General features: G+C 43.9%; 1 protein-coding gene across 2 annotated transcripts in view; it reads left to right on the plus strand.

Moving 5' to 3' along the window:
• Positions 1-21,862, plus strand: part of PITPNB (phosphatidylinositol transfer protein beta) — a 64,886-nt gene that overhangs the window by 17,169 nt on the left and 25,855 nt on the right. For both annotated transcript variants that reach the window (XM_040463940.1, XM_040463938.1), the window contains exons 4-7: positions 2,236-2,327; positions 2,971-2,978; positions 3,485-3,559; positions 5,166-5,249. In XM_040463940.1, coding sequence (XP_040319874.1) covers positions 2,236-2,327; positions 2,971-2,978; positions 3,485-3,559; positions 5,166-5,249 — 259 coding nt within the window. The remainder of the gene's footprint in view (positions 1-2,235; positions 2,328-2,970; positions 2,979-3,484; positions 3,560-5,165; positions 5,250-21,862) is intronic.

Here is a 21,862-nt window from a genome sequence, read left to right on the forward strand (position 1 = left end):
TGTGTTACATTATACCCCGAATGGACCTCTCCCACAGTTGAAGGGATTTTGGTACCAGTTCTTCAGCAATGAAAGAAGTAATATGGACTTGTTGACTTTTTAGGTGAAAGTATTTTCGGTTTCTTAGCTTTTTTTTTTATGAAGTCATGCCCCTGTACATGAGTCTTCCCAAGATTTGGAAAGAATGAGTGCTCAAAGAATTAGTTCCTCCTTATTACTATCTTTTCGGGATGTAAAGGCACAGGTAAATCTCTTTATGCCTTTGGAATCTTGCTCTAATGTTGTATGTCATGGTGCTTCAGCTTTTCTTTTCCAGTGGTTTAATGTGCCACAGGAGGGGAAGCTCCAAGTCATATGCACATTCTTATGTACTGAGGAGACAGTGGAAGGGCTGTCCACCTCTTCTGTCACTGCATGGCTCTCTGGCTGGTGGGGTTCCTTTCATTGACCTTGCTTAGCTTCCAGAATTCAACAGGTGTGTGTGGGGGGGTCCTCTGGTCAACTGCTGATTCTTAGGAGACAGAAGTCCTCTCTGGGGCCCAAGTTTCCCTAGTTTGTTCTTTCTCTTACTTTAGGAAATCAAGTTGTGTTTTGAAAGTTCTCAGAGAAGCAACTTGGATGCAGAAGAGAGTGTATAGGACTTCAAGTTGGAGGATATAGTTTTGACCTGCAATTAGCCACTTAAATGCTGGTTATATGAAATAATAAATTAACATGTACCTCACAGCGCTATTGGATATAAGAGAAGAAAGGCATGTTGAAAGTACTCAGCTCCAGGTCAACTGATAATTAAAAAGCAGCACGTCCTGTTAATTGGGCTCTCACTGTACTATGCAATGTGCTGAACACATTACAGGTGTTATCTGATTGGATCCTCCCAATAACCCTGCAAAGTTAGGTAATAGGGACTCTGTTCAACTCATGAGCAAGTTCAGAGAGCCAAGTAATGTGTCCGGTGTCCCACGGCTTCTAAGTGGTGATGTTGGGATTTAAATCCGATCTGGATAAAAAGCCTGTGCCCATAAAACTGCCTTCTTTACAGTAGGCTTGAGCCATTAAGAGTGGTCATTTCAAGGGTGTCTGGATGGCTCAGTCTTGGTTAAGTGTCTGGACTCTTGATTTCAGCTCAGGTCATGATCTCATGGTTTGTGAGTTCAAGCCCCGCATCAGGCTCTATGCTGACAGTGCAGAGCCTGCTTGGGATTCTCTCTCTCCCTCTCTTTCTGCCCCTCCCCTGCTTGTGCTCCCCCCACCCCCTATCTCTCAAAATAAATAAAATAAAAAATAAAAAAGTGGTCGTTTCATGTACATTTCTTTGAGGACTGGAAAGACTGATTTTCCCATTTGTTGGTTAGCCAGTTGTGTTTTTTATTTGTAATGTATCCCTGCGTGTCTTTTGCCCACTTACTGTTGGGATCTTTGCTCACTGTCCTATGAATTGGCACAAACTCCTGTATTATGTACTTAACCTTCTTCCAGCTATACTTGAGGCAGCAAATAACATTCATCTTCCAGACATATAAAATTTTATATTTGATATGCTTTAGATGTTTTTCATTTTGTTTTTGAGAGAGGGAGGGTATCAGCAGGGGAGGGGCAGAGATCAGAAGCAGACTGCACTGACAGCAGCAAGCCCAGTGCGAGGCTCAGACTCACCAACTGTGAGATCATGACCTGAACTGAAGTTGGACGCCTACCTGACTAAGCCATCCAAGCGCCCCTGTACTCGATATGTTTTACTATCACATTTCTACATGGGTCCTTCACATTGTCATTTTTCTTTAGGTTTATTCTGTACAATGTACTTGAAAGCTTTTATTCAGAGACACTCCAATATTCTGGGGGCTGTTTTGTGTTCCACAGTGAGTGTGGTCTATCTAAACCACGTAAGAGAACTTCTGTGCTGTATTATATGCAGGTTGAATAGCCTCAGTTAACTTTTGGATTTCATATCAGGGAGTAGGGCAGAAGCCCAACACAAACTTGTTTCTTTTCTCCCCCCTTAAATCCTGCATACAGTTAAATGTTCCTAATCATTTTGTTGTTTTTACATTAATTTTCCACTTAGTTACTTTGGGATTGAAAATAAAACTGTTGATAACAGTCTTGAACATGGATTATGAAACTCAGAACGTAATCACTGTTGACGATGGTACTCCTTGAACTAGCCCTGTGGATGCCAACAAAGAAGGAATGGTAGTACTGAAAATACATTCACTGTTTCTCTCCTCACAGCAAAGTTCCTGCATTCGTGAGGATGATTGCTCCAGAGGGCTCCTTGGTATTTCACGAGAAAGCCTGGAACGCATACCCCTACTGTAGAACAAGTAAGCCTGGTCCATGGCAGCCGTTCTACCCCTCCGCCCCACTGCTCAGGGGGAGAGGGACTCCCAGTATCGAGGCCTTTGAGAAGGGTGACACCTGAGAAAGCCCTCTGTGGGGTTCTTGGGGAGTCACGGCAGGTGCTGTGGCAGAGGAGAGATTGCACTGCGTTCCTCTCCTGAGACCTTTGTGAGGGGCATTGATTCATTCCCTGCTGACAGCCACCTGGAGGTCCTTGCTGATGGCACTGGCTCCAGGGGTGAGACCTTAAAGGTCATCCGCACTCAAAAATGTCTTTCGGTGTAGTTTCAATAGTATTGTACTCATCTTGCCACATAATAGGGGAGGAATATGGCAGACTTCTGAAACAGTTTCCTGTTGTTTGCTAAATTAGCCTTAAAGTGATGTATTGCTTTTGTGACCTTATTCCTTTTACCATTGTTTTAAAATTATATTATTAATTTCATAACCTAAGGTATCCTGTAGTGTCACTCGTGTAGAAACTTTGCAGACGTGAACTACTAATTGTTCTGTGTTTTCAGGTAGTTTAATCTGCGTGATATTAAGTAATATGACAGATTGTTTTGACTTTGATTAATATTCTGAAATTTTTCCCCTTTTATTGCCTACCTGCCCATTATGACTCAGTTGTAACGGTGAGTAAAACTATTTTCGTGTCACATACTCTGCATCTTTAAATTTTGCTTTACATAGTTTATTTTCAGTCATTGCTTACTTTTCAAATTAAAACTGTCCAACGCTGCATGGCTCCTCTGTGCTCTTTCCACCAGCCCACACTCTCCCGCATGTTCCCAGTTAATGGGTTTTTTTTCCAGCCTTGTCTCAAACTCTCCCCGTTGACTTTATTGTGCTTCTGCTACTTCCTTTGAATGCCGTATTTGCTCACCAAACCTCTCAGCTTCTTTAATATTAGCCCTGTATGCTGCATGACAAGTAGAGTTGTTTAAATTATTTAAAAGCATGCAGCATTTGGTTTGCCTGGTGAGTCTATAAAAATAGGCAGCTAGTGATTCTTTGTCACTTGAGGATCAGTCTTAGAGAGTCAAAGCGCAGATGCTTACGCTGGGGAAGGCTCCCGCAGACAAAAGCCCCAAAGAACCGGTGAAAGATCACTGTTATTTTGCTGTTGTGTTTTCTACAGAATGAATATATGAAAGATGATTTCTTCATTAAAATTGAAACATGGCACAAACCAGACTTGGGAACATTAGAAAATGTAAGTTTCAACTCTGGGCTTTCAGTGCAGAAGCCCCTGGAAATGGGAATAACGTAGTCCATTTTGTCATGGACAGACCATTTGTCACCAGGGTGATCTACCTTAGACCTACCTGGACACACCAGGGTGCGTTCGATTGCGGTGAGGCAGGCAAGCAGCCACCGACAGACGGGCTTTCCCTGTCAGTCCCCTTGCTTTGGTGAGAGAGTGGACTGGTGAGGTTGCCGTTTTTTATCTGGGACAGGGAGAGCAGAGATAAAATTCACAGATCATCCCCAAACCGATTTTAGCCATTAATTTCAGGTTTTTTTCACCTTTTCATCTCTATGTTTGCCAGAGCTACTCTACAAAGCAAATTTGACTGCTTTAATTTTCACCTCTGCTCCACTTGGCTGGGGCTGGGTTGATGTCAGAGAAATGGCCAAAAGGCGAGAGGGAAGAGCAGCTTTCAATATTTTATAAAAATGTTGACAAGCTTCTGGTTTTCACAAGTTGGTGCACATTTATCCCTAAAATAAATTTCAAGAAAATTACTATTTAGGACTCAATGTAATCATTAACTTTTGATGAGGCTTGTCAAAGAATTTGGGGAGGCGTCTGGTATAGATTGATGCCCTTGGCCCAGTGGCTGTCCAAAGTGTGGCCTCTGGACCAGGAGCAGCATCTGGGAGCTTGTTAGAAGTGCACCTTCTCAGCCTCCATCCCATACCTATTGAACTAAAATCCCCGGTTGGGGGGTCCAGCGTCCTCTGTGTTGTGGTGCACGCTCCAGTTTGAGAACTACTGTCCAGCCTTGTGCTGCACTGTTACAGGAGAGAAAGTTCATGTTATGGTAGATTCTGCTTTTATGTGATTGGTGCCAATTAATAGAGCTTTTGAATTATGACTTGTATTTGATTTGAGTTGTTCTTCCTGAAGATGATTTGACATTTCCTGTTGTTTTTTTCATAGTGATTCTAAAATTTCGAGTCTAAATGAGAAGATTTGGTATGCTGCAGTCAGTGTATGAGTTCACGTACCTTTTCCAGCTCTCAAATGGGCGTATCTGTGGCGGTTTTTAAACCGTTCTTAATTGGTTCATAGAGGGAGTTTCAGAAATAAATGATTAATCAACACAAGGAATGGAGGAATTGATGATCCTACTGAAACTGGAAAGCTTTAGGATAATCAGATTCAGGATAGGTTTTAAACCACACAGTGCAGTTTCTTGCAGTCTAATATGTCACCTTATGTTTGTCTAGGACTCAAGGCTTGCAAGAACATTGTTGTGTATCGTTGGGTTGAACATAGGTTCGGTACATTTGGTTATATGGCTCATGTCTAAGGACTACCAGGAAGTAATGGTGATGGGTTTCTGTTAATCAGCAGGATCCTCACACCTCCCCCTTCCCCACACTTATCTTTTAGGGCTACAGGGGGTAAAAGATTTGTAGATCCCTTAAGACTTTAGACAACTAATTTAGTGAGGTAGGAATTTGGGTTTCTTTTATTCTTCATAATGTGCTCCAAAAGGCTCAGATAAAGAATATATATATAACTGTAGTAGTTTTGTCTAGTAAGAATAGTCTACAGTTTGTTGTGTCTCATTTATCTTTGTCATTTTTAGGTACACGGTTTAGATCCGAACACGTGGAAAACTGTTGAAATTGTCCACATAGATATTGCAGATCGAAGTCAAGTTGAACCAGCAGTAAGTACTGCATAGTCCTCCGTGACATTTTAACCTGCTGCCTCTTAAATCTAAAAATGATCTTCACTCTTCCTTTTACGGCCTGCATTTCTACACTGAAATGAGTCTGGAGGTCAGGTGTCGGTCCGTACAACAAAAAGACCAGCGAGTAGGAGAGAAGGTTGTCTTTATTGTGGATTTCACCTTTACACAAATGATCCCTTTGAGAAATGCTGGTATACCTGAGATATATAGAGGTTTGTTTTCATTGGGGGGGAAAGGGACTAACATTATTTTACAAAAGAATTCTCCCTTGAACTTCTATAAATAATGCGGGTCCCTTATACTTTTAAAGTGTGGCTGGGGCGCCTGGGTGGCGCAGTCGGTTAAGCGTCCGACTTCAGCCAGGTCACGATCTCGCGGTCTGTGAGTTCGAGCCCCGCGTCAGGCTCTGGGCTGATGGCTGAGAGCCTGGAGCCTGTTTCCGATTCTGTGTCTCCCTCTCTCTCTGCCCCTCCCCCGTTCATGCTCTGTCTCTCTCCCCAAAATAAATAAAAAACGTTGAAAAAAAAGAAATTTAAAGTGTGGTTAAGAAAGCTTAACAGTTGTACAGCTTCCTAATCTTGATTTTTACTAGATGTAAATATTTGTACTTTAGGCTTTTGACTTAATAAAAACACCCCCCGCCCCCAAAGGTGAAGACCTGCATTCTCCCAAAGTAAGACCCTTGTATTACTCTGCTGCAGCTTGTGAAAATTAACTCAGTTCTTATCTTGGAGTGTGCTGGGTGCTGCTTGGTTTTGCAGGGCACAGTTGTGGACTTTTTATATGTTAAGATAACCAGTGACCCTTTTCCTGCTAGTCCAGAGAGCAGAAGCTTTGAAACAAGAGTGGCAGGCATCCCTTCTTTCTGTCACGGGAAAGCCCAGTGTATTCAGTTAGATTTTTATTTCATGGCCTTTCCGTTTCATTTTCATTGCTTATTGTCTGAACCTGAGCAGCGTTGTAAGTTGAACAGAAATAACCTCAACAAGTGCCTGGATGGCTCAGTTGGTTAAGTGTCTGACTCTTGGTTTTGGCTCAGGTCATGATCTCATTGTTGGTGGCATTGAGCCCTGCATCGGGCTCCGTGCTGACAGCGTGGAGCCTGCTTGGGATTTTCTCCCTCTCCCTCTCCCTCTCCCTCTCCCTCTCCCTCTCCCTCTCCCTCTCCCTCTCCCTCTGCGCTTCCCTGCTCATGCTCTATCAAAATAAATAAGCTTAAAAAACAAACAAACCAACCCCAACACTAAATGTCTGGTTTTGCTGTTGCAACTTAAAAGTAACCCTTCTAAAATAGAGGTCTCCCACCTTTTCTCTGCAATCACTGGGGTCGAGACTGCCAGCAGTGACCTGCTAGACTGGATCCTGTTTTGTTAGGATATCCTCCCTTAATAGAAACGTAAGCACTAATGAGGGACCCTTGTCATAGAACTTCTTAAATTTTAGTTGTGCTATGATTTGAAGTTATTTTCAGTTCTAAGGAGAATTCCACCTTTGAAATGATACAGGATTTTTTTTTTTTTTAATCCTCAGAAGTGAATGTATTTTCTGTTTTAAAAACAATATTCAAGCGTCTGTTTTGCCTTTTTTTCCCTCTGTGTCTTTTCCAGCCACGATTCACTGAGTGTGAAAGAATGGTGGTAGGAGGACAGTGCTTGGGAGTGAGCAGTGCGTGAGTCGGTTAGTGGGCGGGGGCAGGCTGACCTACATGCCTGCACCGACAGATCACCAGATCATGCCGAGCAGCCGTACGGGTGCCCCAGGGAAGGCATTCAGGTGGTATTGTTGGTGTTTGGAAAAGTTGTGCTGGCCAGACAAAATGATCGGATCTTGTGGTTCATGGGTTTGCATTCCAGGTTGTTCTCCTGCAGAATACAAGACACCTTTGGTCTTGCTGGCGTCATAAGAGCGGTTCTTTGTTCTTGTTCTCAGGCTAAAATGGGTGCTCAGTGTTTGCAGGCATGAATGCAAGTGGGAAGAGCAGTGAAGGCTGATTGTGCAAGAACCCTGGAGGCCCTTGGTCTCATGCCTTCGACCCCAGGCCAGCCTTCAGCGAGGAGAGAAAAGGCACTGTTGGCCCCGAGGACACATGACAACAGCACTTGAGATAGCTGCTGCGCTAAGGCTGAGCGGGTGCTTCCCTGTGTGGAATGTTGTTTAGGATGGATCCGTAGGGAAAGAGCTGGATTGGGCCCAAATGAGAAGAGTCTGTATCGTGAGTCCATGGAGCCGTGACTAAAAACATACATTCTGAAACTAGATTGGCTTCAGATTCAAATTTTGAGGTTCTGCCACCTGCTGGCTATTCAGTCTCGGATGGGTTGCTTACTCTCTCTCTCTGCCTAATTATCTCACAGCGTTAAATGTGAGCACTTAGAGCACCACCTAGTTTAATAAATGTTCGCCATTATTGTCCACAGTTGTGCAGGAGTTCTGAGACCTGTGTTCAAACCAAGCATTGTTGGGGAGTAAATAAATATGTATATGTGGTTTTATTACTCAGTGTTCGTAGCTCCTGTTTTCCAAGTTACGTTTTAGAGATTAGTAAGATAGAAATTTATTTTAAATTTTTTTTTTCAACGTTTTTTATTTATTTTTGGGACAGAGAGAGACAGAGCATGAACGGGGGAGGGGCAGAGAGAGAGGGAGACACAGATCGGAAACAGGCTCCAGGCTCTGAGCCATCAGCCCAGTGCCCGACGCGGGGCTCGAACCCACGGACCGCGAGATCGTGACCTGGCTGAAGTCGGACGCTTAACCGACTGCGCCACCCAGGCGCCCCAGAAATTTATTTTAAAGTTTACTGAATTCACAGTACTTTTGAGTTGAAGCACACATAACATTTACCATTTTAACCACTTTAAAATGGACAGTTCAGTGGCATTTTGTACAAGTATATTGTCACCATCGCCATCACCCAGTTTCAGAACGTCTTCATCACTCCGAAAGGACGCCCTGCACCCATTGACGGTCACTCCCTTCTCTGCCTTCTCCCCAGCCGTTGGCTACCACTAATCTGTTTTCTGTTTTCATGGATTTACCTCTGCTGGATAATTCATAGAAGTGGACTTCATAACAGTACATGACCTTCTGTGTCTGGCTTCTGTTACTTCGGCGTGTTTTCATCCTCGTTGTAGGATGTGCCATCACTTCATTTCTTTTTATGGCTGATGACAGTCCAGTCTGTTTATGTGCTCATCTGTGCATGGACATTGGGTTGTTTCCACCTTGTGGCTCTTGTAACTGGTGCTGCTGTGGACATTGTGTCACAGTAGTTGTTTATGTGTTTTGTCAGTTGTGAATACTAAAAATACAGCTGATACCATGTAGGGATGCTCAGACCTTTTGACGTCACAAAAGGAACCCTGACATACACATTTACTGCTGTGAAAGGGGAGAACGGAACTCTGTGCTGGGAGGTGAGGATACTCTGAGCAGTTGTAAACCCAGGGGTGTGTGAAGCCCTGGTGGGCGGGGGGTGAATTGTGGGGCCGGTGCCCATCCCAGCAAGGAGGTAGGGAAGAGACGTAGTGGGGCAGGGGCTCTGGGTCTGCCCTTTTCTTCCACTCTTCTTCTTTCCACACTTCAGGCACAGACATTCACCCTGACACCCTCCCTTCAGCTTCCACCCCATCTATTTGGCCATGAATAGTTAATGTTTGTCCTAGGATTAGCGTCTAATGCAAACATCTGGACCACCTGGCCATCTTTACTTCTTAACCAGATCCACTTTGGTTTTCTGTTTTGATTGGTTCATTTGATTCTGCTCTTTCATGTTCCTTAAAAATTCTGGTCCGTGGTGTTGGGAAAAGTACACATTTGCAGTTCTCAAATGACAGCGTTGTCTTAGCAGTCCACAGGTACTGAGTGCCTGCTCTGTGCTGCTGGACTAGCCCTGCAGTAGCTGTCCAGGGTGGTACAGAACCTCCCAGAGGCTTGCAATCTGACTGAGACCAGCCCAGTGCAGTGAAACGGTGAACAAACGGCAGAGCCTTATGCATGGCCCAAAGTGCTGCAGGATTTCAGAGAGAAGAACAGTGTGTGAGGACGAAAATCTGGGAAGACCGAATGGAGGAGGCGTAACATGAGGAAAAGTACGATTTGATGGGTGGAATAGGCTACTCCCACCCTCGTTACTTTTTTCTCTCTTACCCTCATTACTCTGACATTGTAAGTTTGTTTGTTTTTCTCTTCTCCCTAAGTAGAGATTGCACCGTGGAGGGAAGCGTCTTTTTTACTCTTAACTGTCGTCTTCCCAGCTCCTTGAACAGTGCCTGAGCTATGCTAGGTAGTCAGTGAATGAAGGCATTGTAGGCAAGTGGAGGTGCAGGTGCGTTATCCGACGCGGAGGGGAAAGTTGGAATAGTTTTTAGAGTCGAAGGGGACCTGAGCTACCTCAGCCTCATTGCTTTCAGACCGTGTTTTGTGTAATCCGAAGAATTTCTTGGAGCTCACCAGTTTCTCTGGCTGTCAGGATGGAGTGACTAGAACATGGGGCTGAGGAGTTCCCTCTGTCCCTCTCTCCCAGCATAGTCCTGCCTGTCTGACCTTAGTCTTCACCATAAAACGGACTTTGAACACACACTTCTGCAGCCACAGAAAGTTTGATTTTGGGGCTAACCACCCTGTTTTCCAAGTCAGGAAACTGAAGCCCAGGTAAACGAGTCTTTTCCCAAGATCGTTTACCACTGCCAGCAGTGGAAATTCTGACTCTCAATCCAGAGTTCTTTCCACCCATTTTCCAGTCTTCCGTTTCAGAGCCAAGGCCCCGCTTTGTCACTCGTCGAGCTGCCGGCTTCGTTTCCCCGCTGTTTGTTCTGTTCTGCCTTCCGCTACTCCTTCCTCTCTGTCTGAGGCCTGTGTGTCCTGAGGGTCAGGCAGCATTTCTTCCAGGGAGATTTCGTTCACGTTGGAATCCTCTACCCTTCTGCTCTTACTCGTTTCATTGATGTGTCTTGGTCTCCGTGTTCTCAAACTCATCCCCTTTTCAGAGTGAGGACTTCATCAGCATTTGTTGAGTGAACCCGAGGAGCTTGAGAATGATGATGAAACTAATCTTTGTGAGTCAAGACATTTTATAAAATCAGTTTGATGTTAACTTGACACCTGGGTTGGCAAGGAGGGAGAAGAAACAGGCACCCACTTACATTGCCCCTGGGTGTGTAAATCGGCACAGCCTGTTTCGCGGAATTACAAATGTACACGCCCTTTGACCCAGCAGGATTCCATTTCTAGGAATTGATCCTACTCAGTATGAAGTGACAGAGGTATAAACGTATGACTGGAAACAGTCTGACGTCTAAATGTTTCTCCATCAACAGGGACTAAAAACCTTATGGGTCACCTGTTAGTGGAGTTCAGTTTGATCATTAAGAGGAGTGAGCTCTATTTGTACTGATCAGGAATCCTTCACAAGGTAATGTGGGAGAAAGATAAAAAAGAGTACGTATAGGATGCTTCCATTTGTAAGAGCGTAAAAGGGAGAAAAATAGATCTGTATGCATGTACTTGCTCATGTATGAGACAGTCGGGAAGAAAGTGAAAGGCGGTAGTGATTCCTTCATGAACGGTGGTGAGGGAGCCAGATGGCTGGGGACCGGGGTGGAAGAGTCGAGGTCTGTCGGACGTGTGTGCAGCGAACTGTTGGGGGACGTCTTCTTGCTTAGTGTATCGGTTTTCTGTTGCTGCACGACGCCTCACAAATTTGGCCGCCAGGGAAGGCAACCTCATCGAAGGAGTGCCAGCCTTGTGCCGCACATATGTAGTCTGCTGGTGAGAAGCATGTCATGGGTTCCACCAGTGCTTGGGGGAGGAGCTTGTACAGGAGTGTGACTCGTTGTGGGAGTCCTCTTGGGACACGTCTGCCATGCCATCGGTCAATTTTTAGTACCTAAACCTCGCTCTTCAAGGATTAAAGTGAACACTAGAATCAAGAGTTTAGTAACTATGGACCAACGATGTGGATTTTTAGTAGGGAGACCTTGTGAGGGTGTGGTGATCTCTCAAGAGTTCAGGCTGTGGCACCTTAACCCCTGGAGGTTTTGGTCTCAGTCTGACTGAATCCATGATTTTCATCTGGTTGGTAATGAACTCTGGTTTTTCTTGAATGAGCTAGTTTTTCTAAAAACTTCTTGAATGACTGAATTTCTTTCCTGCCTATTAACACGCTTTAAAAGAAATAAAAGCAGTTAATTAGTAATTTTGAGAGGATTAATAGCCAGGTCTCCTCTCCAATCAGGAGTAATGTGAAATAGTTGGGAGTTCAGGAAACCCAAGAATTTGGGGGGGTGCCTGGGTGGCTCAGTCGGTTAAGCGTTTGACTGGATTTCTGCTCAGGTCATGATCTCAGTTTGTGGAATTGAGCTCCATGTTAGGCTCTGTGCTGCTGGTGTGGAGCCTGCTTAGGATTCTCTCTCTTCTCTCTGCCCCTCCTCACTCACGCATGCATGCTTCTGCACGCTCTCTCAAAAGTAAATAAAATCAGCTTTATTTAAAAAAAAAAACAAAAAAAAACCCAACCCAAGAATTTGCAAGTGAATCTTGACTGTTAACTCCACCTGGTGGGGGGTTTCTGTCACTGCAGGGGGATTTAACACAAATACAGCCCTGGACAGTTTAATTCAGAGTGACTGTTGATTACTTTAAGGATCAACTCTGCTGGGTTGCTGGTGTCAGACAGCTCATATATCACTCTTGTTGTAGACTTTGCTGTTTTTTGCTTGTGCTTATGAACTGTACTCACTGTACACAGAAAGGATGTGATAAGACCCACAGAGTAACTAAATATTTGAGTGGCTCCTTTGACATAATTTACATATTTGAAGAGTGACATTGTCACAATAACTCTAGGAACAAGAATTTGACCCAAGGTCACAGTAATTTGCATATATATACACACACACACACATACTCACATACATATATATAAATATATGGTTTATCCACTTTTTTTTGTTGATTACTTATGGAAAGTCTGTATAGGACTGTTACTATAGCCACCATTCTCTGTAGCTTCCTAGAAGATACATGATTGCCTAATGAAACAAGCTAAGGATTCTGGGATGTCTGCATAAACATCTCCTCTCCGCCCTCCCCGTTTCCTTTGGCCACTATTCAAAACTGGTTTCCTGTTTTGGGGGAAAGAGGCATTGTAGTGAAGTATTAAGGTGTTCCATCCCTTAAGAACGAAGCTACCTTCTGCTTGGCAAGCCATTCCAGGAGAACACATCCCTGAGCCCCCTCCCCTCCTCCATCCCCACACCGTCCCAGCCCCTCTTCCATTTCAGTTCTAACCTTGGCATGGCTCCTGAAAAGCCTTCGTCTATTCCACAGTAAATTGGGTACCCTTTGGGGGCCCAGACTCTGTTGTACCTCATCGTCTCTGTGTTTCCAGGAGATGATGAGGTACGACATCATCTCTTTCTTTCCAGCAAGATGCTCAGTGCATGATACTGAGTGAACTTTTAATAAAGGCTTGGTGAATCAAAAAGAATTTGCAGATTTTTTTCCTTTGTGTTGTCTAAAAAAAAGAAGGGGGAGAAGACAGTTTGGAGGAATTGATGTTTTTATCATTCAAATATTGAATGAACAAAATGCTGCTTTAGTTCCTTCTTTACTAATCTTAGGTGATGAAGTAGGTGATATGCTCTCGGTTCTAAAAATTCATTTCTGAATGAGCAAATACCTTTCTGTCAGATTGAAAAGTGTTTTAGTTAGATCACATTGTAATGAATCAAGGTTTTCTCTATCATACGGAAGATACCAGAATATGTATATGTTTTTTTTTTAATTTTTACAGTTGTTGTTGATACAGAACCACAATAAAAAAAAGTTGAGATTTCTTTAAATGTCCTGATGAAATGCACATGCATATCTTCAACTCATTTCCAAAATATATACAAATGAGTCAGTTGACATCTGCTTCTGCTTTTTTTTTTTTTTTTTTTTTTTTTTAAGGTATAAATGTGAATCTGGCCCCTTTTAATCATCTCCAGCACTTTGTCTAAGTAGCTTTTCATGATTTGTATACAAAAGTCACTTCCCAGGAGAGGAAGACCCTTTAAAGTGTAAGCCGAAGTGTACACACGATTAACATCAGAGAGACCTTCGTTTTTGGAAGTAATTTGAAAGAAAATGAGCACGGTTTAAAAAACAGAAAGAAATTGGAACCACATTTTTAGGTATTTATGTGGAACCAGAAAGGACTGTATCAGCCTTCCTCTGTAGTATCTGCTTCCTCTGTAGTATATGCTGTGACTTTATTGTTATTTCCAAGAATTGATTTAAGTAGAAGTAGTGTTTAAATCAGGATTTTAAGGCTCACAGGTCTCAAAATGACTTAGTTGAACATCTGTTTTTTAAGTGTCAGTAATAAGCGAATACTTGTAGGAAAGCATTGTTTGGAAGACGTAGTATAAAAGTACAGATCTATTCCCTGTTAAAATGCAGCTCATATAAAGAGGGAATGAGTTTTTTTTCCCTCCTATTTCAGCATGTTGGAGTGTATCCACTTGTGGTGAAAGATTTTTCCCAGATGAGGCATTTCAAAACCAAGACGTGCCCAGTTTTGTGACTGTAGTGGTGTTTCACCACACCAGGTTGTGTCTGGGTCACAGAAAGGATGTGGAGGGTGTGCTCCGACTGATGGGGTTCGGGGTTCTTCTCGGGGACTTCCCTAGAGAGCTTGAAGGAGCCCCTTTGAATGTGAGTGACCCAGTAGGCTTGTGCTCCTAAACTAAAGCTCAGATTTCATGCCTCTTCTTTCTTTTGTTCTTTCTGACCTTCCTTTTAACCTCTTGTTACTCATTACCCTCAGTCCCTTCATCCCGACCTGCCTGTGAGTGTAACTGCCCCGTCGGATTTACCCCAACTCTCCGCCTTTTCTCCCAGTCCCTGTCATTTGCAGATGCCCCCCTGGGGGGCGGTGGGGAGGTCGTGACTTGAAGCTGCTCTGCAGCCCTGATGCCTGCCTGACAGAGCTGGACATCCTGAGCTCTGGGCCTTGGGTCCCCACACACTGCTCAAGTCTGGACTGCCCTCTGGGCCACCTCTTGGCAGTAGAACCCTTCTCCCCAGCAGCTTTTCCAGCCTAGCGTCTGGAGTAGCACGTGGCTCCACTCCCTTGTCACAGTGGGGTCCTCCACACTCCAGGGGACCCTGACACTCCCAGGTGAGGGCGTGGGCTGCCAGTCCAGCTCACCCTTCCTGGAAGTTCCTGGAATCCAGCCCATTCGGCCTCACCCCCCTTGTTTGTTTTCCTTTGGAGAAGACCCCCCCCCCCCCCCCCCCCCCCCCACCGTGGCTAGGGGGGCAGGTCTGTACTTGTGGGAGTCCCAGTTGTGGGCTGGATCTGCTCACAGGTCCAGTTCTCTGACCATTGGAAGCAAAGAGGTTCTTTTCAGGGCTTCTGAGGCCTTCTGGGGAGCCTTGTAACTAACTCCCAAGCCTGCCTCTCAGTGCGTTAGCTAGGACTCCAGCCAAAACGCTTAAGTCCCTTTCCTTTCAAGCTTGGTCTGTCCAGGGACAGCTTGTTAGAAATGCAGATTTTTAGCTTCCTCCCCAGTCAGTGTCCAGGTAGCACTCTGGGCTCCACGTAGCTCTCCAGGAGATTTCTGTACATGCTCACACTTGGGACATGCTCAAGTATACACGATACAGAGTGAAGATTGCACAGTGGGCACTCTTTGAGGGTCATGGTCCAAAACATTCACCCCAGCCTTTATTTTCACTGTTAAGGAGTTTGAGCCCAGGAGGAAGTGCTGTAACTTCCCTGAGCCACATAAGCACTGGAAAGAGGAATCTGGACTTAAAAGTGGGGCTGCTGACTTATTTTTGTCTTTCTAGAGCATCTTCTCACCATATGATGTTCCTTCCTTTGCAATATGTTAAGAGCATGCTTAATTTATTTAAAACAAACAATCAACCACCTGTTCTTTCCATCTCCCCTGGTTCCCCAAAATAGCAGTTTCATTAGTGGCCTGGGTCACCTCCTCCCGCAACTGCTAGATGCTGGGATATTTGGAAGTTTGCATCTGTGCAAGAGAACAAAAAAGGATTGGAGCCCCTAAGATGTCTTTTGGTGTGGGCGCTTACAGAGAGCACCATACGTTTTCTCTTATGTGCACTTAGCTAACATCTTTTGGAACTCACTGTTTGCTCTGTGTTGGTATGGTAAATATTTTTCCAGATAAAGAGAAATTGTATCTGTCTGAAGGGAGTGCAAGATTCTTAATCAGCAAACACATTAAAGTGTTCCTAAGTGACTTGGAGTTGGTTGCTTGTGTAGTGAGTGTGGTGGTGCTAAGGGCCCCTGTGCCAAAGGACGCCCCCCTCCCCCCACCCCACCCCCACCCACACAACTGATACAGACCAGCGCTGGGCTCCAGGCTGTAGCCAAAGTCCGAGTTCGAAGGCTGACTAGAGCCTAGAGGTTTGGAGTTTTGTACTTTACTAAAAGAAGAGTTCTGGCCCATTTTAGTTGTACACCAAAAGATTATAATGGAATTGTTGGGCTCTTCTAAACTGCTCCCTTAAGCCATGGTAATCCCTTTAAGGATTGTGATGTTCAGAGAAACAAGTTTGGGCTTTTTGCTTGTTCTTTCTGGCCTTGGCCATTTGTTCTTTGTTTATGATGCATTTATTTGGTATGTTTTGGTAGGCAGTTTTAGTTGAGAGTAGAAATGTGCTAAGCAGTACCTGGTTTTCTGAATCCCATTTGCCTTTGAAAAATGAATATTTAAGACTTGCTTTTCCATGCATTTAGCTCTTTTTACTTTGAATGCACCATTCCCTTGAGTGTGTAACATTCTGACACTTCTAAGTTTATTTTTTTAGAGAGCGGAGCGGGGAGGGCAGAGAGCAGGACAGATAGAATCCCGAGCAGGCTCCATGCTGCCAGCGCAGAGCCCAGTGTGGGGCTCAGTGCCACAAACCGTGAGACCATGACCTGAGCCAAAATCAAGAGTCAGATGCTTAACCAACTGAGCCACCCAGGCACCCTGAACAATGACCCTTTTTAATTGTTTTAAACCACGAGTGTATATTGTGTTTAGTTACTGCCGTTTTTTTTGTTTTTTTGTTTTTTAAAGATACTTTTTCCTGAATGTCAGCCTTGGAAAGCTGATGAAACTTGGTTTGTTTATTTAGGCATGTAAGTTTTGGTCACACCTTAAGCAATGCTTGTTTCTCGTGCTCTAGGAAGGATTTGGGCCTATCTTTTTCTTTGATCAGGCATTCTGTGGGACAGTGCCCAGATGTTACACATTTGAGTGCATAGTCTTGGCAACATATGCTTTACTGTACTGCCTTTAGAAAAAAACTTCATTAATTTTTTTTTTTTTTCAACGTTTATTCATTTTTGGGACAGAGAGAGACAGAGCATGAACGGGGGAGGGGCAGAGAGGGAGGGAGACACAGAATCGGAAACAGGCTCCAGGCTCTGAGCCATCAGCCCAGAGCCCGACGCGGGGCTCGAACTCACGAACCGCGAGATCGTGACCTGGCTGAAGTCGGACGCCTAACCGACTGCGCCACCCAGGCGCCCCAAAAACTTCATTAATTTTAAGGAAATGCAAGAATCATAAATTATGCTTTCTATGTAATCTTTAAAAGATTAAATTTTTTCTAAAAACAGGAAATCTGGCTAGAAAAAGTTAAATATTAGCTCCAACTTTGTGAAATTGTTCATATTTGTCAGCTTTGAGCCACACAAATGACATTTTTGGGGTCAACCTAATAGACCTTCCAAATTAATCTTTGATGGATAATAACCCATAGCAGTCAGCACCGACCATTACTTCACTTCATCGTCTCTCCCGGCTTTTCAAAAAGGTCTGCATTCTAGATGTTGCTTTTGTTTCAGCTGTAGCTGCTTGCTTCCTAAGAAGGGCTTTCTGCTTGTCGGAGCTGTGCAGGGGCTACCTAATTCTTTAGTCCTGAAAAGAGCTTTTGTTTATTAGAAGTTTGTGACTGAGAGCCAGCGAGTCCAAGGAGAGCCTGTGGTTGCCAAATGCGGCTTCAGTTCTCTTTGGCGTGAGCAGACACTCGATCTAGTAGAGTACCTCTTCCTTTTGCTGTTAAAATGAACGTAGACTAAGCGTTAGAAACTTCTCTTTGGTGTATGTGCGAGAGCTCCAAGAGCTCCTTATTAAAGCCTGTGCAGAGTAAGGAGGGGAGACGTGTGACCCAGCTCCTCACTGTAATCGTAGCCCCCTTGAACTCGGGGGGGGGGGAGGGGGAGAAAAAACCAAAACAACTCAAGTATAGCTTTTAAGGTAGCGGTGATTTTGCATTTGCTTAAGAAATTTCCCCTTGTCAAATAAATGCTCGTCTTGTCCCACCTTTTCTATGCTGGGAAGCAAGCCACTGTCGAAATCCTTTTTGTAGTAAGTTATAGAGGTTTACCCCCCATCCTTAAAGGAGATACAAATAAACATAGGCATGGTTTTTATTGAAAAGAAATGTAAAAACGTTCCCTACTTTATTCTGCTCCCTTACATGGTCAACTTTTGGAACTCTTAGAAGATTTACATCCAGCCAGGGATTTGGAGAATGTCCTAGTGTATTTGAAGGCATAGTTGCATGGCAGTGCCCCCTTGTGGGAAAATAACATATTGCTTCGTTCATAAGCTTGGTTAAATCTTAGCAAGGACTTTTAAATTTCCCTTAAAAATCTGCATATACAAGTCTATTTTGCACAAAATGCTTTTTCACTAAAACCTGTTAACTTAACTTAATGTTTACTTCTGATCTCTTCCATATTTTAAAAATAAAAAAGTAGGGGGGCGGTGGAGGTGGTGAGGTGTGAGGTCGAGTTGCTCCAGTTTCTGGATTGGGGGGAAAACGCCATTTTGAGCAGCTGAAAGAAATTCGCATAAATGGCTTCAAATCGAGTTTTTTTTTAAGTGTATTCCTTATAAAAGCCTCCCACCCCCCTTTTTTTTATTAAAAGCAGTGCAACTCTTTTTTTTTTAATTTTTTTTAATGTTTATTTTTGAGAGAGAGAGAGAGCGAGAGCACGCGCACACATGAGCTGGGGAGGGGCAAAGAGTGAGGGAAACAGAATCTGAAGCAGACTCCAGACTCTGGGCTGTTAGCACAGAGCCTGACTTGTGCCTGGCTTGGGGCTCAAACTCACGAGCCGTGAGATCGTGACCTGAACCAAAGTCAGACGCTCAACCGACTGAGGCACCCAGGCACCCCAGCAGTGTAACTCTTTCTTAGGGAGAGGGGAAGCAAAGATCCCTTCATTACTTGAGTACTCTCAGATGATAAAGCGTAAATCACATCACATGTTTGCATTCAAAAGTGTGGTGGTTGGCCAGGCTGTTGACAGAGCTGCCTTGAGTCTTGGCCCGTCTGCTCTGCAAGGGCAAGGGATTTCACTTCTCCACCCCCAGAAATGGTGGGATCACCTGTGTTCCAGCATTGTGACGGTTAGCTGGGAGAATGCATGTGCCTGGCATATAACAAGTTCTCCAAACATAGTAGCAAGAATAGTGCTGGTTATTGGATTTTGCTCTTGCTGTAAAAAAAAAAAAATTGTTTCCCTGCAATTATTTCCTACTTAATGTTTGTTAAATTAGTGCTAATGGGTTAACTGGGGGTCCTGGGGCTTAGGAGCAGCTGTGTCTGAGGTCAGCTCATAAACCAACATGGACGTTTTGCTGGAAAGGGCTCACCTGAATATTCATTAGGGCTTTCCCCTGGTTTTAGTTTAAGGAATTTGACATGATAGGTTTTATGATCTGTTGTCATTTAAGAAATAAATACATTTTGTGTTAAGTAAGACTTTTCCTGAACATATTACGTACATTTCAGGCATTTGCAATTTAATCTTTAAAAATGTAATGTTCAACATTCGTATCAAGAGTATTAAGAGTTATTCATTTTAAAATGCTCTAATCAGTATTTAACTGCAAATAGGTGGTAGTAACAAATATATTGTATATTTGTGCATGAAACATAGGCTTACCCAAACCAGTAGCCCACTTATCTGAGGGCAGGGCTCAGGAGTAGCCCACCAGCCCTGGGCTATCCAGGAATCCCTTTTCCCGCCCGCCAAGGGCTTTACTCCTTTTCCCCCGCACCTCACCTTCCCGAGTCTCATCTAGAACACAACTATCTGGTTCCCCTGCAGGTGTGCAGGAGGAGATGGAGTCTGTCACTTCAGGGTTGTTTTGTTGTTGTTGTTTTTTTTACTTTCATTTTATTTTTATTTATTTTTTTAAGTAGCATGGGGCTCAAATTTAACGGCCGCTAGATCAAGAGTCGCTCGCTCTAACAACTGAGCCAGCCAGGTGTCCCTGTCACATCAGGCTTTTGGTTGCAACTTCTTTTCAGGGCTGAAATTGATTTCTTTCTATTTCTCTATTAATTTGTAGCCTTCCAAAGGCTTTCGGGGTCTGCCTTCATAAGCGTGACAGTGTTGGCGGTCTCTGAAAGAATGGAAGAGGCACCCAGCCCACTGTGCCCCTAGCCTGGCTGTGCCCTAGCCTGACTATTCTAAGCTATGGCCACCTTTTAGCATAGAGCTCTGTTGACAGCCTCTGCCCCCTTCCCATGCTCAGCCCCACCGCTACTCCCACCCCAGATCTCTATGCAGGGTCTCCAGGAGATTAAAAAGATCACAAAAAAAGTGTTCTCTTCAGCCCTGTAGGTTTGACTGCATTTCTCTGTTCTGAGTGCAGTTGTTTAAAAATTAGCCTTTTAGGATTCATTGGTGGGAAGCCGGTAAGGATTAATGAGAAGGCTGAATTAGAGAATATTTTTTAATGCAGTTTTGTTCCTCAGAGGTACATTCAGTAACAGAAACTAGGCCAACAAGTTATTGACAATTAGTGGTCCTTTGGGAATCTGCTTTAATGAATAGATAAGAATGATTTGTAATTAGCATAATAATTATATGCAAATGAATGCTTCTGAATTGCTCTAAAACACTTCTGAACTGTTTAAACAGCCCTCCTGAGATCTTGTTACTCTATTAATTTGTGTAGCAAATCTTTTTTTCATAGATCACGCAAAGATAAACTTCAGTCCAGCCCCTGTCCGAATTATTATAAATTCCAAGGTGGTAGGACCTGAATTAATGAGATTTACTTATACTATATTAATGGTGCTCTGTGGGAACCTGAAAGGGTGAGGGGTCCTTGGGGAGCTGTAATTAAAAATAGGAAAGAAAGCTGCTTATTTGAAAATAACTGTTGAAATGAGTTTCTTAAACAAGTTCGTAAATGTTATTTGTCTTTACACCTCTGTTACTTGCTGTTGCAAAATTTAATGCAAACATTTTTTTTTCATGGGCTTCCCCTCTGGAGTCTGGCTTGGATTTTGTCAGCTCCAATTAGTTATGCGCTGGGGTCAGCGGTGATAGGATCCAGGAACGCCTTGTTTTCCAAGTGCCACAATACGTACTGAAAAATGAAGCGCAGTGCTAATAGATGATGTTTGTTATTTATCTTCATATTTAATTTGGTTTTCTCCCCCTCATCCTGGGCTTTACTTTTAGGATGTGATTAGAGGAAATAAGCTTTGCTAGGTTGAGCGGCGATACCCGTGCATTCTCAACTTCGTGATTATCTTTGAGCTATTTGAATAGACACCTAATTAATCATCTTGTGCTCAAGGAAAGCATTTTACGGCAGGCTGCGGGATCCTAATATCTCTCTCAAGTTTTTTTTTTTTAATTTTTTTTTTCAACGTTTATTTATTTTTGGGACAGAGAGAGACAGAGCATGAACGAGGGAGGGGCAGAGAGAGAGGGAGACACAGAATGGGAAACAGGCTCCAGGCTCTGAGCCATCAGCCCAGAGCCTGACGCGGGGCTCGAACTCACGGACCGCGAGATCGTGACCTGGCTGAAGTCGGACGCTTAACCGACTGCGCCACCCAGGCGCCCCTCAAGTTTTTATTTTTTACCCCGCAGAATGGTTTCTTTGTGCTGGGGGCGGGGCGGGGCGGGGGGAGCGGGGGTTCGCGCAGGGTGCCCTTTTAGGAGCAGGTGCGGAGGCTGCTAATGCTGTGGCTTAGGCCCTCTTCTTAGCCTCCATTTCGCCTCACCTGTGGCAACCCATGCCTGGTTCTCCGAGCAGTTTCTGGCGTGTGGCGCTCATCTCGATTTTTCCACAAGCTGTCAAGAATCTCCTGCCGGTCCCCCCCCTCCTACTCACTTCCCATTCATAATCATGAGTTAAATCTGGGCTCAAGGACATTTAGGTTGGCTCAGCACAGATTTTGTACTTGCATTTGGGGGGACAGCCACTCTGCTAAGAGATTCATAAAACTAATATTCTTTGTCTTCAGAATGAATCTGGTTTCTGTTGAGAGTTTCTGTTGAGAGCTGTAGAGGCTAACAGATGTACACCCAAGAGGTAGCACAACTTTTGTATTCCAGTGACAGAAAACAGCTATTTATAAGAATTTAATGAACGTACTCTGTGGCTCCAGCATGGAGACTCAGTAAGCCATTTATTTCCCATATTATATTTTATTTGTTCTCCAAAGGGTATCTTGACTTTCACTTGCCTCCTTTTTTACTTAAGTGAGAGTTTTCAATTAAATAGAGTTGTATTACCACTAATCCGAATGTACCTTAT

Source organism: Herpailurus yagouaroundi, unplaced genomic scaffold (assembly GCF_014898765.1).
Source record: "Herpailurus yagouaroundi ecotype Mexico unplaced genomic scaffold, PumYag 428, whole genome shotgun sequence".
NCBI classification, from domain to species: domain Eukaryota; kingdom Metazoa; phylum Chordata; class Mammalia; order Carnivora; family Felidae; genus Herpailurus; species Herpailurus yagouaroundi.